The sequence below is a fragment of the Ranitomeya imitator genome, chromosome 10, assembly GCF_032444005.1.
Source record: "Ranitomeya imitator isolate aRanImi1 chromosome 10, aRanImi1.pri, whole genome shotgun sequence".
Taxonomy (NCBI): domain Eukaryota; kingdom Metazoa; phylum Chordata; class Amphibia; order Anura; family Dendrobatidae; genus Ranitomeya; species Ranitomeya imitator.
This window is the reverse complement of record NC_091291.1, coordinates 36,959,989-36,980,182: the sequence shown is the minus strand read 5'-3', so window position 1 is coordinate 36,980,182 and position 20,194 is coordinate 36,959,989. Positions and strand designations below refer to the sequence as shown.

The following is a 20,194-nucleotide window of genomic DNA, read 5'->3' as shown; positions in this document are numbered from 1 at the left end:
TCTGTTTTAATGCTTGTCTGACACACCTTATTTTGGCCATACACGTTTTTTGTAGGTTTTTTAATCCTTGAGTAGTAGCATTTTGGGAGAAAAAAGGGTATCTTGCACAATGGCTGACCCCTCTTGGGTGGGTACGACTGAGGCAGGTTATTTCCCGTCAGGAGATGTCTAGGAGGAATGTCTTCTGAAAGGTTCCGACACATTCCCCGGGACTTAGTTATGTGGTTAGTTTCACCTTGTCAGGACTTTTACTGCTACTTTCAGATGAATCTTAAGGCTCTGTTCACACCCATGTTCTTTCCTTCCTTCTGGTACTCCAGGAAATACTGTAGTGTTGAAACCTGCCACGTACACACGGTTGACGGCGCTTCTTCTAGCGGAGATCTGTGCGGAGGCCGGACTGCCTCCAGGTGTTTTCAATGTGGTTACTGGTGGTGGAGCTTTCGGGGAGAAACTGGCGGTTCATCCCGATGTGGATAAAGTCGCATTTACCGGCTCCACCGAGGTAATGACCAAGTCGGGACCAGTCCTCTGATACTGTCCGCGCAGTAGTCATCAAGCATTCTAGTAAATAGATGGGGTGACCTCCTGGTCCTGCTTCTGTATCATGTTCTTTTTATGACAGGTCGGACGTATTCTACGCAAAGCAACAGCCGGCACCGGCAAGAAGTTGTCCCTGGAGCTCGGTGGCAAATCTCCATTTATTGTGTTTGATACGGCCGACTTGGACAGTGCGGTGGAGGGAATTGTAGATGCCATTTGGTTTAACCAAGGCCAGGTAGGTTCAGATACTGCAGAGATCACAATGAAAGGTGCTTCAAGGCATGTAAACCTGGTTTTAATCCTCACCCGATCGGTAATGACTTTTACTTGGCCTTCAGAGAATCCTTTCCACCAGCTTTACTGGACAGGAATTAATAAAGCAGTCTAGCTTAATTTTTCTTTTTCCATCCCTACGCTCCCCCCTCTGATAGTAGATCACCTTGCAATCAGCCCTCACTTTCTACAGCTTCCTTCTTGATTCCTTGACCTCCTCCATGCATTTTATTCCTCTATTCTCTGCTATCAATCCCATGAGACATCAGTTCAGCATTACATGACCAGCTGGAGCCAATATGTGACTTATTCTCCTCTGTTTTCTCCTTTATAAACTAAAACCTTCTAACAATAAAGTCTGATCAGCCATCTTCTACATTATAAAATTGTGACAAGAGCTGTGCAGTCATCATCAGTAACTGTGATAGAAGATTTCTTGAAAACGTTAGTGGTACAGTCCATGCAGTTTCATCAAGCAGGCAGTTCTGGTGGCTGAGAGCAGGATCCCGTCACCTAAGGAAAAGTAAAGCATGGATTTTTTTTTATTTTTTACATAAAGAGGAACAACTAGCTGAAATATATATTGAGGCACTGGCAGGATTAATTATTAGAGAACCTATAATTTGAGTGCTACTAAGGGGTTTGTCTGGGGAAAACAAATTATCTATCTACAGACTAGGTGATAACATTCTGTAGGATTGTGCTACTGTATCCGTGCAATCAGCCATCGCTCAGCATCTGCTGGGGATTAGGAAGCACCATCCGGGGAGCAGATTTCGGCTTTCCTTATAGACAGCCCTCATCATTCCAATCACTACAGATAAATCAGATTGTAAGGAATCTCACTGCTGCAAGTCACATGGGCGAGTTTTCTTCACCCCATACACGCAGTCCTGGGGAGGACAAACAAACTGATCTACAGGAATAGAGGCGTCCATCCATATACTCCAAGGAATAGAAGCATTTCATATGAATAGGACAGGAAATTCCTCAGTAATGATAAAATATCTGTGCAGCTGTCGCTTGGATAATCGCTCCCCGGAAGACTGACTGACAGCCAGCACAACCACCTGCAAAGTTGTCACCCACCCTTCATGAGAAACAAACGTCACCAGAAATATAGATATACAGTTGTGGCCAAAAGTTTTGACACTGACAAAAACTTTTGTTTTGTTTCAATTTTCATTAACTCTAGAATTGTTATGAAGAGCGATCAGATGAATTGTGAAAAATTAGACAATCAAAATTTAAGGTTATCACAAAACCCCCCCATTTCAGCTGCATTTCAGTCCTGCTGCAAAATGACCTGCTTACATCTTCTCGTTGGATCAGGAGAAAGTTCTAACAAGGACAAGGCAGCTTACCTAATTCTTTCAGAGTGTTGTTGCTTTAAAAAGGGCGCTGGTGTTTGAAATCGTTGTCGTCTTCTGTTATCCATGGATAATTCTAAAGAAACAAGGTGTCCTCATTGATTTCGATCAAAAAAGACTTTACAGATGACAGTTCTTCTTTTAAGATTGCCCTGAAATCAACCTTTTTATTGGATCCTCAAGAACTTTAAAGAGTAAATTCAGTAGCTGTGATGAAGGCTTCAGGGTGCCCAAGAAAATCCAGCAAGTGCCAGATCCGTTTCTTAAAAAAAATAAAATTGGCTATGGGATCGGTTCCATACAGGTGCAGAGCTTGCCCTGGAATGGCAGCATGCAGTTGACACTTTTGGAGGGTGGCCCGGTGACAAGAAGCTTCTTCTCTCCAGGAAAAACATCATCAGACTGACATTTTGCAGAGATTGGACCTGGTCTAAAGTTATTTATCTGATGAAGTTTCTTTCATCTGTTTGAGACATCTGGAAGAATGTCCAGAGAAGAAAAGGTGAGCGCTACCATGAATCCTGGGTCATACCAACATCTCATGTCTCATGGTGAGAATTACAGAGCCTTGAGAACTATGTCAAAAACGGGATAGTTCCAAGAGGGCTACGAATTTCGCTTGTCCCAGCAGCACGGTGTAGGTCCCCCCAACTTATGAGCCTCTGGGAAAAAGAGGCAACCTTCAGCTCTCTGAGGTTTATGCAGCTCCTGATTAGTGAGGAAAAAGCATTAAGCTACTTACTGGTAGCGGCATTTTTCGGAGGCCCATGACAGCACTACGAGAGAGGGGATCCGCCCTTCAGGAACAGGAAACCTACAGATACAAAAGGGCGGCACCTCTCCCATGCATCAGTTGTATTTCAGAGCCTGAGAGGACTACCGCGGTTAGTAGCACACAAATATACATTATATACAGTTTATGTACAAAAATAATCCATCATAATGAACTATATACCCCACGTGAGATCTATCTATCTCATTATATACATTATAGGAAGTGCAACCCCCACGTGAATAGGGAGGGAACTAAGGGTGCTGTTATGGGCCTCTGAAAAATGCCGCTACCAGTAAGTAGCTTAATGCTTTATTCAGATTCCCATGACAGCACTACGAGAGAATTACAGAGATGTAAACTACCTTAGGGAGGGACTATAGCCTGTAGCACCCTTAACCCGAAGGTGAGATCAGAAGAGAACCCCAAGTCCAACCTATAGTGCTTGAAAAAGGTGGAAGGGGATGACCACGTAGCTGCCTTACATATCTGGTCGATCGATACTCCAGATCTTTCAGCCCAGGATGTAGCCATGGCCCGGGTGGAATGTGCCCTCAGATTCTGCGGAGCTGGACCTCCACCTGCAGTATAAGCCAGAGAGATAGCCTCCCTAATCCACTTCGCTAGCGTGTACTTTGATACTCTAAGACCTTTCCTGGGACCTTGGAAGGATAGAAACAACGCATCGTCTCTCTTCCAAGCATCAGTGACTGATATATATTCTAATAGACATCTCCTAACATCTAATGTATGGAGTAACTCCTCTTTGGAATTAGAAGGATTAGGGAGAAATGACGGTAACACTATCTCCTGAGATCTGTGAAAATCTGAGGCCACTTTTGGTAAATAAGCTGGATCTGGTCTGAGGACTACTCTGTCCTGTAGAAATTCTGTATAAGGGGACAGCCTAGAAAGAGCCTGTATGTCTCCTACCCTACGAGCAGATGTAATTGCCACCAAAAACGCTGTTTTGAGGGATAGTAATTTAAGTGAGGCTGAATGTAAGGGCTCAAATGGTTCCTTAGTCAAGGCTGAAAGGACTAGATTGAGATCCCAAGGCATTGACCTATTCCTGTGTATAGGTCTGGATCTACTAGCTGCTTTGATAAACCTTGATACCCAGTAGTTACCCGCAATGTTACAAGAAAATAGAGCCCCCAGGGCTGAGACTTGTACTTTTAGTGTACTTGTGGATAGATTTAGCTCTAGCCCCCTCTGCAGGAATTCTAGAATCTGGTTGATTGGTATACCCTCTTCAATATTAAAATTTGAAGAGGCCAGAAACTTCCTCCAAGTTCTAGAGTAGATCTTAGTTGTTATGTTTTTCCTACTCTTCATAAGGGTATCAATTAGATTTGGAGAAAAACCTCTGCTTTTCAACAATGACCTCTCAAAAACCATGCCGTCAAATGGAGACCCTTCACTTGTGGATGGTTGATCGGACCTTGATGAAGTAAGTCCGGAATGTCCGGCAGTACCCAGGGGTCTTTCACGGACATGGTCCTGAGCCAGGAAAACCAAGCTCTTCTGGGCCAGAACGGAGCGATCAGTATGACTCTCCCTTGATCCTCCCTTATGTTTCTGACCACCGGCGGCAATAGATTGAGTGGGGGAAACGCATATGCCAATCGGAAATCCCATCCGATCAGGAAGGCATCCACTGCCAGTGGATATTCCCTGGGATTTAAGGAACAGAAATTTATCGTCTTTCTGTTGTGCTTGGTGGCAAATAAGTCCACTTCTGGATGACCCCACATGCGGACAATCCGGTTGAAGATTCTTGTGTTCAGAGACCATTCTCCTTGTTTTAAGGTGCTTCGACTTAGAAAGTCTGCTCTTATATTCTCTCTCCCTCTTATGTGAACTGCGGATAAAGATAGAAAATGGTTTTCTGCTGTCTGGAGCAGGCGATCCGCTACTTCCATCAGGGACTTGGAGCGTGTTCCACCCTGGTAATTCACATAGGCCACTGCCACCTGGTTGTCGGAGAGGATTTTGACATGGTGACCCTGTAGATATACGAGGAGTTCTTTCATTGAGAATTCAATTGCCATTAACTCCCTCTGATTGGAAGAGGCTGATGTTTGGGGATCCCTTAAACCCTGGACTACTACGTCACCCATGTGTGCCCCCCACCCCGTGGGGCTGGCGTCCGTCGTAATTACCCGAGTCACTTGAGTCACCCAGGGAACTCCTGCTGACAGATTGTCTTCCTCTAGCCACCATCTAAGAGATGCCAGAACCTCTGGACTCAATGTCATCTGACCCTGCAAGGAACCCTGTAAGACTCTATCATAATTCGGTATCTGTAGGATCCTGTCCCTTCAGGAACAGGAAACCAACTGATGCGTGGGAGAGGTGCCACCCTTTTGTATCTGTAGGTTTCCTGTTCCTGAAGGGCGGATCCCCTCTCTCGTAGTGCTGTCATGGGAATCCGAATAAAAGCAATCTTGAAAGATTGAACACTAAATTGAAAGAACAAATTGAAATTACAAAGAAATTCAAATCTGAGAGTGACTTTACTGTCAAGGAAAATCAACTCCAAAACTCTATTGAGAAATTTCAGTATAATTTAAAAGAAAGGAAGCATAAACAATACCTCAGAGACCTGCAGGACTTTAAAGATAATAAGATCTACCAAGTAATCATAGAGAGACCAGAGAGAGGGGACAGAGAGACTGATCTGTCCTCTACTGAAACTGATTACTCGGATAACGACAGCAAGGGGCCCAACACCAGGGGGAGGGGAAGAGGAGGGGCATTTCGTAGAGGTGAAAGGTATCAGACCTCACTCTCAAGACCTGGTTTTTTAGACCGACCCTACCAGCTCCGCAGTCACAATCGCAATCTCTTCAACAGGGAGGAGAGTCACAGATTTTAAATCTATCTGATAGACAACTCACTGCGGTAGAAATGTCGGTCCTTTCCAAGGGATTATCTTTTGTTCCCAGTTCCGACTTCTCCTCCTTTAATATGATTAAGGATCTTAATCTCTTTATTAGAAAATTAAGATGGCACAAATTCTTTAAACAGAGAGAGAAGAGGTTATGCTGTGAACTTAATATTCCTTCTGAACTATTACAAGATGTACAATTGTTGGCAGATCTGGAAACCTCACCTGTAACCAATGCAGGACAGGGACCCTTGACCCAATTAAAAAATGCCAGCAGGAAAATGGCACCTATTGGGGGAGACCTGTCCGCAATTGATGTTTTTCTTAATTTATGCACTAATGACATCAAAGAACTGGCACAGAACCAAGCCAGACACAACTTAAGCAGAGAACAAATGGTGGCCCTTCGGGGGTTGGAAACGGATGAGTCATTAGTTTTCAAACCATCCGATAAAGGGGGGAATGTGGTGGTGATGGGGGTGGAGAAATATAAAAGTATGTGTTTGTCCCTACTGAATGACCGTACGACTTACACTGTGGTGTCACAAAATCCAAATGCCAAATGTTTGTCGTCTCTGGGGGCTATCCTCGCAAAAGCCAAAATGGATAAATTGATCAGCGAGGATGAATATCTATTCATGCTACCCCGCTATCCCATCATGCCAACCTTCTATGACCTACCAAAAGTTCACAAGGGCCTTGATCCTTTGAAGGGCAGACCCATTGTGTCGGGCATAGGAGGCATTGGGCAGAATGTAGGAGTGTACATCGACAAAGTTCTGAGATCATTTGTCACTCCTCTTCCCTCCTACGTAAGGGACACCATGGATTTACTCCGTAGGCTGGAGGGTATCTCCATTGAACCTGGCGCCTTTCTTGCCAGAATTGACGTTGAGGCTTTGTACTCCTCGATCCCACATGATTGTGGGATTCGGGGGGTGCAACACTTCCTCAGTACAAGGGGGTGTCAGTATAGGGCCCACAATGAACTCATTATCAGCCTTCTTGATTTTGTGTTGCATAACAACTTTTTCTGCTTTGATGGCAAGGTCTTCCAGCAGCTCAGGGTCACTGCAATGGGGAGCCCTTGTGCCCCCACTTATGCAAACTTGTTCCTGGGCTGGTGGGAGGACAGTATTGCCTTCTCCGAGAATTATGAAATATACCTGGCCCATGTGGATCTATGGGTCAGGTATATCGATGACATTTTTGTACTCTGGAGGGGCACGAGAGACACTTTTTGCCAGTTCATTGCATCTTTCAATGAAAATGACATCGGTTTAAGGTTTACGTTTGAGACACAGGAGGACAGGTTACCCTTCTTGGACATCCTGTTTTCAAAATCACAGAGGGGGGACTCTTTGGAGACTACAGTTTATCGTAAACCCACCGCAACCAACTCTTTGTTGCGATGGGATAGTCATCATCCCTACCCTCTCAAAAGGGGTATCCCCAAGGGCCAGTACCTTAGACTGCGCCGTAATTGTTCAAATCAGAGAGATTTTAAGGACAAGGTGGATGATCTCAGACGGAGGTTTCTGGCTAGGGGGTACCCCGATCGGGTATTAAGGGAGGCTTTCCGATATGCCAACAGACAGAACAGAGGGTTACTCCTTACCCCCTCTGTGAGGGAAGAGAACATTACCAACGAGACAAGACTCATCTGTACTTTTGATAATGGGGCAACCTCTGTGAGAAAGATCCTCAAAGAACACTGGGGCATTCTAGGCATGGATGTGGACCTTAAGGGCTTTGTGGGTGATACACCTAACATCACATACCGTAGATGCAGAACCCTGGGGGATAGACTTGTGCATAGTCACTTCAACCCCCCTAAAAAGGAAACATGGCTGCCAGTGAGGCCAGCGGGATGCTACAAATGTGGTACTTGTGTGGCTTGTGAGTTTTAGACCTGGTAAGGAATTTTTTGATGAAAATACTCAACAAGTGTATAAAATCAAGGAATTCATTAATCGTAAAACCACTGGGGTGATGTATAGGGCTCTCTGCATTTGTGGTCAAACATACATTGGTAAAACCATCGGAGAATTCAGGAGACGTGTGGGAGAGCACCTTGGTGACATACATAACCGGAGAGACACCCCCATTGCAAGACATATGAATGCTTCTCATGGGGGTAGCACCAAGGGCCTCTCATTTATGGGTATTGACAAAGTTCGGATGTCACCTAGGGGTGGCGATCTAGATAGAATGCTCCTCCAGAGAGAGGCCAAATGGATATTTTTGCTTGATACGTGTGATCCCAAAGGTCTGAATGAACAGCTGAATTTCAGTTGTTTCCTCTGAATACGTTCCTCATTTTGAGCCAATCCAGTGACTGTTATTTGATGCCCCCTCCCCTTCTTCTTTTTTCCTTTTTCTTTTTTCTCTCTCTCAAATTGGGCCACTTTTTTCGGCCATTGGTTACTGCTTATTATAGGTATTATGTATCGTTAATCTGGGCGCTAGTTATTTTATCAGTCAAAGAAAGCAGATTCTATAATAGGTCCACTGCGACTCCTAGGGGTTTGACCACTGTCTTTTCCCCTCTATTGGTGACACCCCGCGTCTCTGAACTTAGTGCTTTACTTATTTGAATGTATCGCACCATGAATAGGGGGTGTAACGTCACCATTTTGAGAATCCGACTTTTATTCAACTATGTTGTTTCCTCACTTGTTTTTGTGCTTTTATCTATTAGGCAGCCCTATACATATTCTTTTGGGTATGCTTATTTAGCATCCTCCATTTACTTTGGTGGCATTAGCATGGCTATCAAGGAGTGTCCCCCCCCCCCATATATATATATATAAATAACTTCATCCTAACCCCCCCCATTGTCATACAGTGCGTATTCTGTAGTCGCTGTACCAAGGTACTATGCCCACAGCATGTCATCTGGTGGCTTTTTGTTACGATGGCCCCGCCGTGGTGTATGATTGGTTATGCTTACAGTATGATTATATAAACTGTGATTTGTTGCCACGGTATTAATATTTAGCGATACCAATAATATGGTGATCATGCCTCTCTTTTTAGGTGTGTTTCATGGTGTGGGTTGCGCTTTTCTGGCAGGTATTGGTTGCCATGGCGTCGCTGTAACGTTCTCATCTGCGACGCCCACATGATGGCGACTTTTGTGCGTTCCACTATGTGGAGCGCACTATCTTAGCGCATTTATATTACGTATGCCACTTTTTTCCATCTACTCGGCGCCGCTGTAGCGTTTCCCACAATGGGACGTTCTTATTGCGACACCCACAAGATGGCGATCTCTGTGCGTTCCATGACATGGAGCGCACTTTTCTAGCGTGACTACATTGTATATCCGCTTGCCGCTGCTGTAGCGTATTGTTAGTGACGCCCACAATATGGCGATTGTGCGTTCCAGCTTTGGAACGCATCTTTCCTGCGCATGTGCGGAAGTGACGCGCACAACATGGCGATCTCTGTGCGTTCCACGACATGGAGCGCACTTTTCTAGCGTGACTACATTGTGTATCCGCTTGCCGCTGCTGTAGCGTATTGTTAGTGACGCCCACAATATGGCGATTGTGCGTTCCAGCTTTGGAACGCATCTTTCCTGCGCATGTGCGGAAGTGACGCGCACAACATGGCGGCCGCACATCCGGTGCATACACCACTGCACGCTGTATACACATGCTGAGTGAGTATGATTAATTTCTATTCGGGTTACATTAGCCTACCACAGGATACTGACATATGAGGGGCGGTGATTAGCATTAATATAAAAGGATACTCCTGTGGGGGTGCGAGTGAGGACACATTTTGACTGCAAACACAGACAGCCATACCTTGCTGATGGGTACCCAGCCACTGCGGGACCCACATTGATATACGGACTCTTTTTTTTCTGTCTTTGCTTGGACTTTTGTGCCTTGTAGCACACAAATCTGTTTAAACTCCCCTGATGAGTCTCCTACACTGGTGATGAAACGCGTGGGGAGAAGAGGAGATCTACTTACCTGCACCCATTCATCTGGTGGTTGTCCATAGCAGGGTCCACTTGGGGCCTGTCCTTGTAAGGACAGGAGCTATACAGGGATTACAGGGTATATAGGATTTGTGCTCCAACCCGCTGCTTTTTCCCCTGGACTGTTACTCAACATAGCCCCACTGGCTGAGAAAAATCCAAGTGTCCGTCCCGAGTGGTGAGACCGTTCCATTCTTTTATTTTTTGAGCACTGGTTATTTTGGGCACTTTTGTATATGTATATGTGTTTGTTCGTTGGGTTCTTATATTTTTAGCCATCTTCATTAAAGGTTAAGTTTTAATAATGGTAACCCTCCATAGCTGAAGTTATCTGTTTCCCCCGAGGGTGTTGTACAGTGTAGACTTGTCTACACCATTGCTTTAGGTCATACCGACAGTAAAGCCTCCAGAGACCATTCAAGCATGGGGGCTTCTCAGCCATGGAGGGAATCGCTCAAACTGTTGCCTAAGAACACGACCAGGAAGAAAAAATGGAATCTAAACCTCCTCGAAGAGCAACTTGTCCAATCATCCAGGAGCAATGACAAAGCTTTTTCCCGCATGATGGAGACCAGGACTCAAGGCGAAAGTGATAACGAAGTGGCCGCGTGGTCAAAACATCGTTCCATCGCGTCTGTCTGGGGAATGGCAGCGAATTGAGTTTATGTTGTTGGGGTGTTTACATGGTAAGTTGTGTTGTTTTGGTGTTTTGTTGTGTTGTTTTGTTGGTAAGTAGGATTCTGCTCTACTCACCCTCTTCGGCACATCAGCGCTGCAGGCAATCGGTGAGCTCAGCTTCTGTGCTCAAGTAAATGGCACTAGAAGCCCTGAGCCGAAGCTCATAGATTAGCTGCAGCGCCTTTGACATGATATCAGGGCTGCAGACCATCAGACACTAGAATAAATGGTGAAGGCTCAGCACTGGACCTGAGGAGGGGGAGTAAAGAGTTTTTATTTTTTCTAACTACATGGAGGGGGACGAGGGTTTTCTGCAACCGAAAGCCCCCTATAACTGAGGCCTTCCCACGGCTGTCTCATTTCAGGAGCGGTAGCAGCAGTCGGCCATATGGTTTTTATCTCTTGGGTCACTGGCCCCGGCCTATATATCAGAGCGATTTAGTGCTGAGCATATGGAGGTTATAGAGTTTAGAGGCGCGATGAACGAAATTGCAGATTACTCCAGCGGCAAACCAAAAGTGAAGAGCTGTCCTGATTTATGTGCAGTGGTCTGTCCAGCCGCTCGTCCATCAATAGAGCCGCCATGTGTTACACAGAGGACGAACGATGGAAGAACGAGCTAGATCACAGAACTTCTAACGTTTACACTTGATTCTCACCTCTCACCGGACCCCTACTTTATTCTTGACCCCCAAATATTAGGCAGCACTCATGCCATGTAATCACACTACCCGAACCTCACGTCCAGTGTCAGACTGGGGTGCCAAGGGCCCACCAGTGTCCACTTTTCAGCTACATGCAAATGTGACATTGTCCTCCATCACAAGTGTATATAACATGAACCAGGCAGGTGTGTAAATGACTATAAGAGGGTAGTGGCCCACCGGAGGATTCCCCTGCTCTCCGATCAGCCAGTCCGAGCCTGTTCACGTCTGTTTCCATCAACCACACGTACATTGAGAACGGAGAACATTTTTAAGAACAAGTTAATTGCAAAGTATTTCCAAGCAATTTTTTTTAACCATTTTTGATGATAATATTTTTATTTTATTTTAATAATTTTTTTTTTTACTGCGTATTATTAGGAGTAAAGACCCCTGTCCAGTTGATCGAGAGGGGGACCATTAATCGAACATTTTTCACCTTTTGTTAAGGCCTTGTTCCTGTTAAGCTTGGGCATAAAACTGACCGGACGCTTATACATGGAATCCCAAGGGCGGTCCTCTGGTTAGTGGTCACGTCCGGTTGACTTGATTTGCCCCTTTTCCTCCAGGTTTGCAGCGCGGGGTCCCGGCTTCTCATGCAGGAGTCCATCGCTGAGGATTTGATCCGCAGACTGAAGCAGAGGATGTCCCACCTGAGGGTCGGGGACAGTCTCGATAAATGCACCGACATGGGAGCCCTGGTGGACGAAAGCCAAAAGAAGACAATCGGGGAATTTGTGGAGGAGGCTCGTTCAGAAGGGGCAGAGGTGAGCGACAGCACTGAAAAGGGAGGACATGTTATAAATGTTTGTGGATTAGGCTCAGACCATTCCGGTCCATCTGATGGATCCAGACACCTTCATGTGAATATGGCCTTACTGTCCCTAAGATTGAAAATTAAATGCCCATAGGATGGAGGAGAAGCCCATGATAGATTCTTACAACATTCTTGAGACTTGTAGTACTTCAAGGCTTTTTTTGTATTGTACTTAAAGGGAATCTATCAACAGTTTTTTTTACTATGTAAACTGAGATCAGCATCATGTAGGGGCAGAGACCCTGATTCCAGCTATGTGTCACTTACTGGGCTGTTAATTTCTGTTTCAATACAATCAGTGTTTTATCAGCAGTAGATTATCATTACAGGACTAGGTGTCTCGTGCCATCTAGTCCTGCAGCTCTGTAGAACCCCGCCCCCACCACTGATTGGCAGATTTTTGTCAGTGTATGCTGGTGTGGGCGGGGTTATACAGGGCTCAGCATTTGAGCTCTGCAGCTGAGAAAACAGGGTTGGTATCAAATTGGCAGCAAGCCACCTAGCAAGTGACACATCACTGGAATCGGGGTGTGTGTCCTTACATTATGCTGCTCTCCGTTTATATAGAAAAAACCTGGTGGCAGATTCCATTAAAATGTTATAAATTTATCATTGCTGTCTATGACACGGGAAGGATCTGCTGCATGACTGCAGTGCGAACACCTTCATCAGCTTCCAGTTCCTCTTCTCTCCTTGCTCCCTTTCCAAAAAATATTCAGAAACCCACTAACCTTTTAATGAAACTTAATCTAGAAATGAATTATTCAAGGGACTGTCCACGCTTAAGATTGGGGTTCAATTTAATTTGACTGCAGATTTGTGAATCCCGACAGTGCGCATTGGGCATGCTGTCAACATTTCCCGGGAAGGGGAGGGCGCTTGACCCCAAGTGTGCGAATTGCAGACATGCGGTCACATGTTGACTAGACGTGCACGACCTCGCACAATACAAGTGAATTGAGTCAGGTCACGTATGTCTAGTCGTAATGTGGCCTGGAGTATGCAAGTCACAAGATCACTGGTGGCACCGGAGAATCCTGACTGTGTGCACTGTGCGTGCTGTGAGGATTCACAAGTCTGGACAACCCCTTTTAAGACCTCATCCAGACATCAGTGTATCTTCTGTCTGCCCCTTTAGATTTTCCAAGCTCCAGGACCGCTCCCTAAGAAAGGATTATATTACCTGCCGACCCTGATCACCGGCGTGGACACCACCTCTCGCTGTGTCCGAGAAGAGGTAAGAAACTAACTGCTAACAACTTGTAAACTATCTGATATATACCTTGATATATTGATACCATGTTCCAATGTGTGTGTGTGTGTGTGTATAATATATATATTCATTTATTTATATATATACTTTTTTTTATTTTTTTTTTAACCAGATTTTCGGCCCTGTCTTGGTCGCCATGTCTTTCCGCACAGCTAAGGAAGCCATTGCCCTGGGTAACAACACCCCATATGGATTGGCAGCGAGCGTGTGGACAGATAACCTCCCTCTCGCCTTGGAAGTAGCATTGAGGTGAGCAGTTCTGTATTTCAAACCTCCGGATTTACCCCTTTTTTCTTTTTTTTACCCTTTCCCCTTATTTTGTTTCCTTTTTTTTTCTTAATAAGCACCAAGTAATAAACTAATTTTATACCCAAATTACATACTCAATATTCACCATTATTGTGTCACATTCATAGGATTCCAGAAAGCGGAGATATGGAGTAGTGCTGGGATAAAGTGTTATCTGAGCATGCTCAAGTGCTAACCGAGTATCTTCGGCGTGCTCGAATAATATGTCCCGAGTCCCCGCGGCTGCATGTCGCTCGGCTGTTCGACAGCTGCAACACATGCGGGAATTACAGAACAGGGAATCCACCTCATGTGTTGTCTGCCCAACAACCCTCAGACATTCAGTCGCGGAGACTCGGACACATAATTCGAGCACGCCGAAGACACTCAGAACCTGAGCATGCTCATATAACACCTTATCCCAGCACATTCACTCTCCCTAATATGGAGACCTATATTACCAGGAGGAAAAACTGAGCATCAATGAACAATATAAATCAACTTTATTCAAAATCTACACATAACATATAATTTGCATTTCAAATATATTCAAGTAATATGAACAAAGATGACTGTTAATGATAAGCTGAAAACATAACCCCCACACCCCTACTCCCTCTCCCTATGATATCTACCCACCTGGGTATACATATCATGCCCCTGCCCGCCCCCCCAAAACAACTGAGGGAGGGGAAAAAAGGAAGTAAGACACTGAACACTAATAGCGATCTCAATAAAGCCACAAGTGTGTCCACCCGGAAAACCATGAGCCCCTATGTGCCATGTGGGATAATATATTAGGACCCCATAGGGAACCAGAAGTCATGAGGCTAGCATGGGGGTAGTACCAAGGTTAAACCAGTCTAAAGGCAAATAGGTTAGTGACACTGGCACTTTTTCTAACAGGCAAGCACCCATGCACACAACGGTGCCATTTCTGCTGGCAGTGTAACAAACAGGTGGAAAAATCATAAAACGCCAGCAAAAGAACAGGGGCTTACCTTATACTAGGGCAGGGTGGAGGGGCAGTCGGGAGGTGGTCCCCGCCGCGCGTTTCGCGGCTACAAACCGCCGCTTTCTCAAGGGGATAGCTCTGAAATGCTCAGGAGGACCTTGAAATAGCCCCTGACCCAGGTCACATGGCGCCCGGCAGCCAATAACAGTAGCGTTATCGGCGCATGCGCACTGCGTCCGGCAGGTCCCGGCAGTGCAAACGGGCGTCACAGCAAGCACGCAGATGCAGGAAAAGCCTGCAATCTGTGAACGAGCCGTACAGACGCCCGTGCACACCGGGACAAGGCAGCACGCAGCGCGATGCGCACTGCTACTGATATTGATACAAAGTAGGAATTCTAGGCAGTCAGATGTAAATGCACCGATCCAAAGTCCGCCCGCCTCACCCCCCCAGATCAGATAAAAATACCCATCAGACTCCAATCCCACAGATCACATATATGGGACACGGAGACGCACACAGGACAACATATATAACAAAATTGTTGAAAAAATCAAAAAGTATATAAAAATGTAAAAAAAGAAAAATAATAAACAGATAATTTAATTTCTGTGCGATGGTTGACTGATACGGCCAGCATGTTCCTTGCTTCATGCATGTATTGTCCAAAATGCTGAATGGGGAACATCATGTTCACTTGCGCCGTGATGACAGTCGATAGGGTCTTTACATCATGGGAGGGATGGTAATAGAAGTTAGCAGGGTCACAGGGCAATATAACAAGGAACACCTCTATATTGAGACCTGCCTGGCAGGTCAAACACCCAATCCACCACTCCATTCTTTGTCTGTGAGGCTGCCGGTAAAAAAGAATTTCTGCCTCTTATATTCCACATAGTATTGAAGCCTGTGGCTCACTGTTGGTGTTTCTGCCTCTTATATTCCACATAGTATTGAAGCCTGTAGCTCACTGTTAGTGTTTCTTGTTGTGAATTCTGTTGTCGGGCTCCCTCCTGTGGTCATGAATGGTACTTCGGCTGGTTCTGTCCATGGACTTCCTCTGGTGGGTGTTTCTGAGTTTCCTTCCACAGGTGACGAGGTTAATTCGTTAGCTGGCTGCTCTATTTAACTCCACTTAGATCATTGCTCCATGCCACCTGTCAATGTTCCAGTATTGGTCTAGTTCACTCCTGGATCGTTCTTGTGACCTGTCTTCCCAGCAGAAGCTAAGTTCCAGCTTGTATTTCTTTGGTTTGCTATTTTTCTGTCCAGCTTGCTATTTTTATTGTTGTCTTGCTTGCTGGAAGCTCTGGGACGCAGAGGGAGCGCCTCCGCACCGTGAGTCGGTGCTGAGGGTCTTTTTTGCGCCCTCTGCGTGGTCTTTTTGTAGGTTTTTGTGCTGACCGCAAAGTAACCTTTCCTATCCTCGGTCTGTTCAGTAAGTCGGGCCTCACTTTGCTAAATCTATTTCATCTCTGTGTTTGTATTTTCATCTTTACTCACAGTCATTATATGTGGGGGGCTGCCTTTTCCTTTGGGGAATTTCTCTAAGGCAAGGTAGGCTTATTTTTCTATCTTCAGGGCTAGCTAGTTCCTTAGGCTGTGCCGAGTTGCATAGGGAGCGTTAGGAGCAATCCACGGCTATTTCTAGTGTGTGTGATAGGATTAGGGATTGCGGTCAGCAGAGTTCCCACGTCCCAGAGCTTGTCCTATATTATCAGTAACTATCAGGTCATTCCGTGTGCTCTTAACCACCAGGTCCATTATTGTCCTGACCACCAGGTCATAACAGTTTCTACCTCTTATACTCCACATAGTATTGTAGCCGGTGGCTCACTGTTAGTGTTTCTGCCTCTTATATTCCACATAGTATTGTAGCCGGTGGCTCACTGTTAGTGTTTCTGCCTCTTATATTCCACATAGTATTGAAGCCTGTAGCTCACTGTTAGTGTTTCTACCTCTTATACTCCACATAGTATTGTAGCCGGTGGCTCACTGTTAGTGTTTCTGCCTCTTATATTCCACATAGTATTGAAGCCTGTAGCTCACTGTTAGTGTTTCTACCTCTTATACTCCACATAGTATTGAAGCCTGTGGATCACTGTTGGTGTTTCTGCCTCTTATACTCCACATAGTATTGAAGCCTGTGGATCACTGTTGGTGTTTCTGCCTCTTATACTCCACATAGTATTGAAGCCTGTGGATCACTGTTAGTGTTTCTGCCTCTTATACTCCACATAGTATTGAAGCTTGTGGCTCAGTGTTGGTGTTTCTGCCTCTTATACTCCACATAGTATTGTAGCCTGTGGCTCACTGTTAGTATTTCTGCCTCTTATACTCCACATAGTATTGTAGCCTGTGGCTCACTGTTAGTATTTCTGCCTCTTATACTCCACATAGTATTGTAGCCTGTGGCTCACTGTTGGTGTTTCTGCCTCTAATACTCCACATAGTATTGAAGCCTGTGGCTCGCTGTTTGTGTTTCTGCCTCTTATACTCCACATAGTATTGAAGCCTGTGGCTCACTGTTAGTGTTTTTGCCTCATATACCATATTGTTGATAAATTCCTTTATCAAATAAGTATACTGGGACCATATTGATTTAATATTTTGCAACTTTCAACTTGCCATCCTATTTTCATTTGCTACTCATATAATTAGCCAAAATGTCAAATGTTGCCTCAAATTTAAAATACAGTCTAAAAACAGAATTTTAGCAATATTTGAGCAAATGTTAAGACTGTCTAGTCTAAGCTAGGCACTTTTACCAATTTTTTTTTCTTACTTTCAGCATCAAGGCTGGTACTGTGTGGGTGAATGGGCACAATATGTTTGATGCAGCAGCCGGGTTTGGTGGCTATAAAGAAAGTGGATTTGGCCGAGATGGTGGAAAAGAGGTAAAGGGGAGATTTCCTGGAATTATTACTTCTCCGCTTTACATCACATCACTGCCTTTTCACGTGCCATTTTCCATTATGGTGTGAAAGGCACTGATTATTCACTCTGGGATGGTGATTGGAAGGGCTGCCAGTGTCTACCAGCTTCTACCAAAGATGTAGCAGAGGTAAATGAGCGCTGTCGGTGTTTGCAGCGGCTCCACAAACTCCTTGCATGCTATGCTTAAAATAAGGAGCGTGACAGAGGGAGATCTCTCCTGCTGTCACTTCATTGGCTCCACCGGCAGTGTAGATAATGCTCTGTACTTTAGAAGTAGTGCAGGGTATTATCTATGTAATCAATGGATCGTGTGTTCAAGTCCCTGGAGGGAGTGATCAGTATTGTGCAAAAAAGAAGAAAAAAAAGCGAAATGCATAACAAAATACAATATTGAGGTTTTTTTTTGTTCATCCCCCCTACAAAAAAGTGGAATAAAAATCCTGCAGTTCTCATACCGGCCACCGGGGCTTTTTTACAGTCTAACTTCCTGTTGTTTCAGGAAATGGTACATGTACATTAGCAGCAATAATCAGAGCCCAACCCTAGCATATTGAAGCATCTAATGAGCGTGTGCAAAGGTTTCCTGTTGTGATAGCTGTGTGTTACCCATGATTGTAATCCTGTCTGTGAGAAGGAGCCTGCTGAAAACTCATCCTGAAAGAACAGGAAGTTAGTCTTTGAAAAAAAACCTAGTGGCTAAAGTGGAAATTGCAAGATTATTAATTTTGTTTTTCTTTAATACAGATCGTGACATGAAAAAAAACACAAAAAAATAAATGTAACATGTAAATTTGATTTAAGCAATAGATCATTTTCTGTTGATGCGTTTTAGTCGCAGTGCAGATGTAGAACCAGATAGACATTTCTACCTATGGTACTGTGCTATTTTTTATTCTTGCATTTAATAGAGCTCCACTTTACAACCTGTTGCAAAGACGAGTTGATCCTTTATTTTCAGGGGCTATATGAATATGTACGACCGTCCTGGGAAAGCAGAGCCAAGCCGAACCCAGGAGATGTGAACTACAAAACATTTGCGGTTACTTATGGGGCCGATGTTCCCCCAATTCCTGGCCAAAAAGACGTCAGCGCCTCCGTCATTCAGGTTCAGGATTCCCAAATTCCAAGGTAAGTAGGCAAAGCGTGGTATCGGTGGGCAAACCTTGGTTTTTTACATTTTTGTCGTTCGTTTGCTTTTTAAATGCAAAGTTAAGCAACTTTCCAATAGTCTTCATGAAAGTTTTTCTACCATTTTGCTGCCCCAGACTGTAAGCTCTTTGACCAGCTCAGTGCTTTTCCCCTCGCTTTTCAGTTTTAGTGATAGCAGGAGGGAAGGGTTGTACACACATCTGCAGTGGATAAAGGAGAAAGCATTTAAAGTCTTATGGAGAGCAGAGAAAACAGACTCTAGGCAAGGGAGAAAGCAGATGGAGAGGAATAAGTACAGAATAGAAGCTGTGCTAAAGCAAGTGAAGACAGCAGCACCAGGAATATAAACAGAGCTCACATTCAGCCTATATTCCTGGGAGAGAAACTCCCACCAAACAAAAATCTAAAATTTGGATCAGTCCGCAAACATGTAATATTTCAGTGTTAGTGATAGCTGGAGGGAAGAGGTTGTACACAGATCTGCATTTGATAAAAGGAGAAAGCATCTAATGTGTTATGGAGAGCAGAGATATCAGACTATAGGCAAAGAAGAAAGCAGGCGGAGACAACGAAGTACAGAATAAAAGCTGTGCTAAACCATGAAAGCAAGTGAAGACGGCATCACCAGGAAATCACAAAGATCTCACATTCAGCCTTTATTGCAAGGCAAAAATCTAAAACTTGTAACAGGCTGCAAACTTGCAATTTTAATAGCTAAAGGTAACGCCTAATTACATTCTACATATTTCTTATTGAAAATCTATTTAGCATTGTTGTCTGTAAAATTATTTAAAACTTATGTTAAATGCCGAAAAAAAAAAAAAATTACATACAACCTTTGCAATTTTTGGGACAGCTGCATTGCTGTATGCACCTAAAGCTCTGGATTCCTCTGTACTATGACTATAGCCGCTGTCCTGCAATAAGTTGCCTTTTTTTTCCTTCCCAGACACATAATTGGGTCAGTACCTTCCATAGTCAGGACTATGTGGGGCCGTTATACTGTATGGAGGACTATGTGGGTCTGTTATACTAAATGGCACAATATATGGGGCTCATTATACTGTATGGAGGACTATGTGGGGCTGTTATACTGTATTGCACAATATATGAGGCTCATTATACTGTATGGAGGACTATATGGGCCTCATAATACTGTATAGAGCAATATATGGGTTTCATTATACTGTGGAGCACTTTTTGTGGCCGTTATACTGTATGGAGGACTATGTGGAGCCATTATACTATATGGAGCAATATATGGGGCTCATTATACTGTATGGAGCACTTTTTGTGGCCGTTATACTGTATGGAGGACTATGTGGAGCCATTATACTGTATGGAGCAATATATGGGGCTCATTATACTGTATGGAGCACTTTTTGTGGCCGTTATACTGTATGGAGGACTATGTGGAGCCATTATACTATATGGAGCAATATATGGGGCTCATTATACTGTATGGAGCACTTTTTGTGGCCGTTATACTGTATGGAGGACTATGTGGAGCCATTATACTGTATGGAGCAATATATGGGGCTCATTATA

General features: G+C 44.4%; 1 protein-coding gene across 1 annotated transcript in view; it reads left to right on the top strand.

The window, feature by feature from the left end:
• The window catches only part of ALDH16A1 (aldehyde dehydrogenase 16 family member A1), a 55,948-nt gene that overhangs the window by 19,007 nt on the left and 16,747 nt on the right, over window positions 1-20,194 (top strand). The window contains exons 6-12 of the mRNA XM_069741555.1: window positions 321-505; window positions 626-778; window positions 11,797-11,994; window positions 13,183-13,281; window positions 13,430-13,566; window positions 17,352-17,457; window positions 18,456-18,625. Of these exons, the coding sequence (XP_069597656.1) occupies window positions 321-505; window positions 626-778; window positions 11,797-11,994; window positions 13,183-13,281; window positions 13,430-13,566; window positions 17,352-17,457; window positions 18,456-18,625 (1,048 nt within the window). The remainder of the gene's footprint in view (window positions 1-320; window positions 506-625; window positions 779-11,796; window positions 11,995-13,182; window positions 13,282-13,429; window positions 13,567-17,351; window positions 17,458-18,455; window positions 18,626-20,194) is intronic.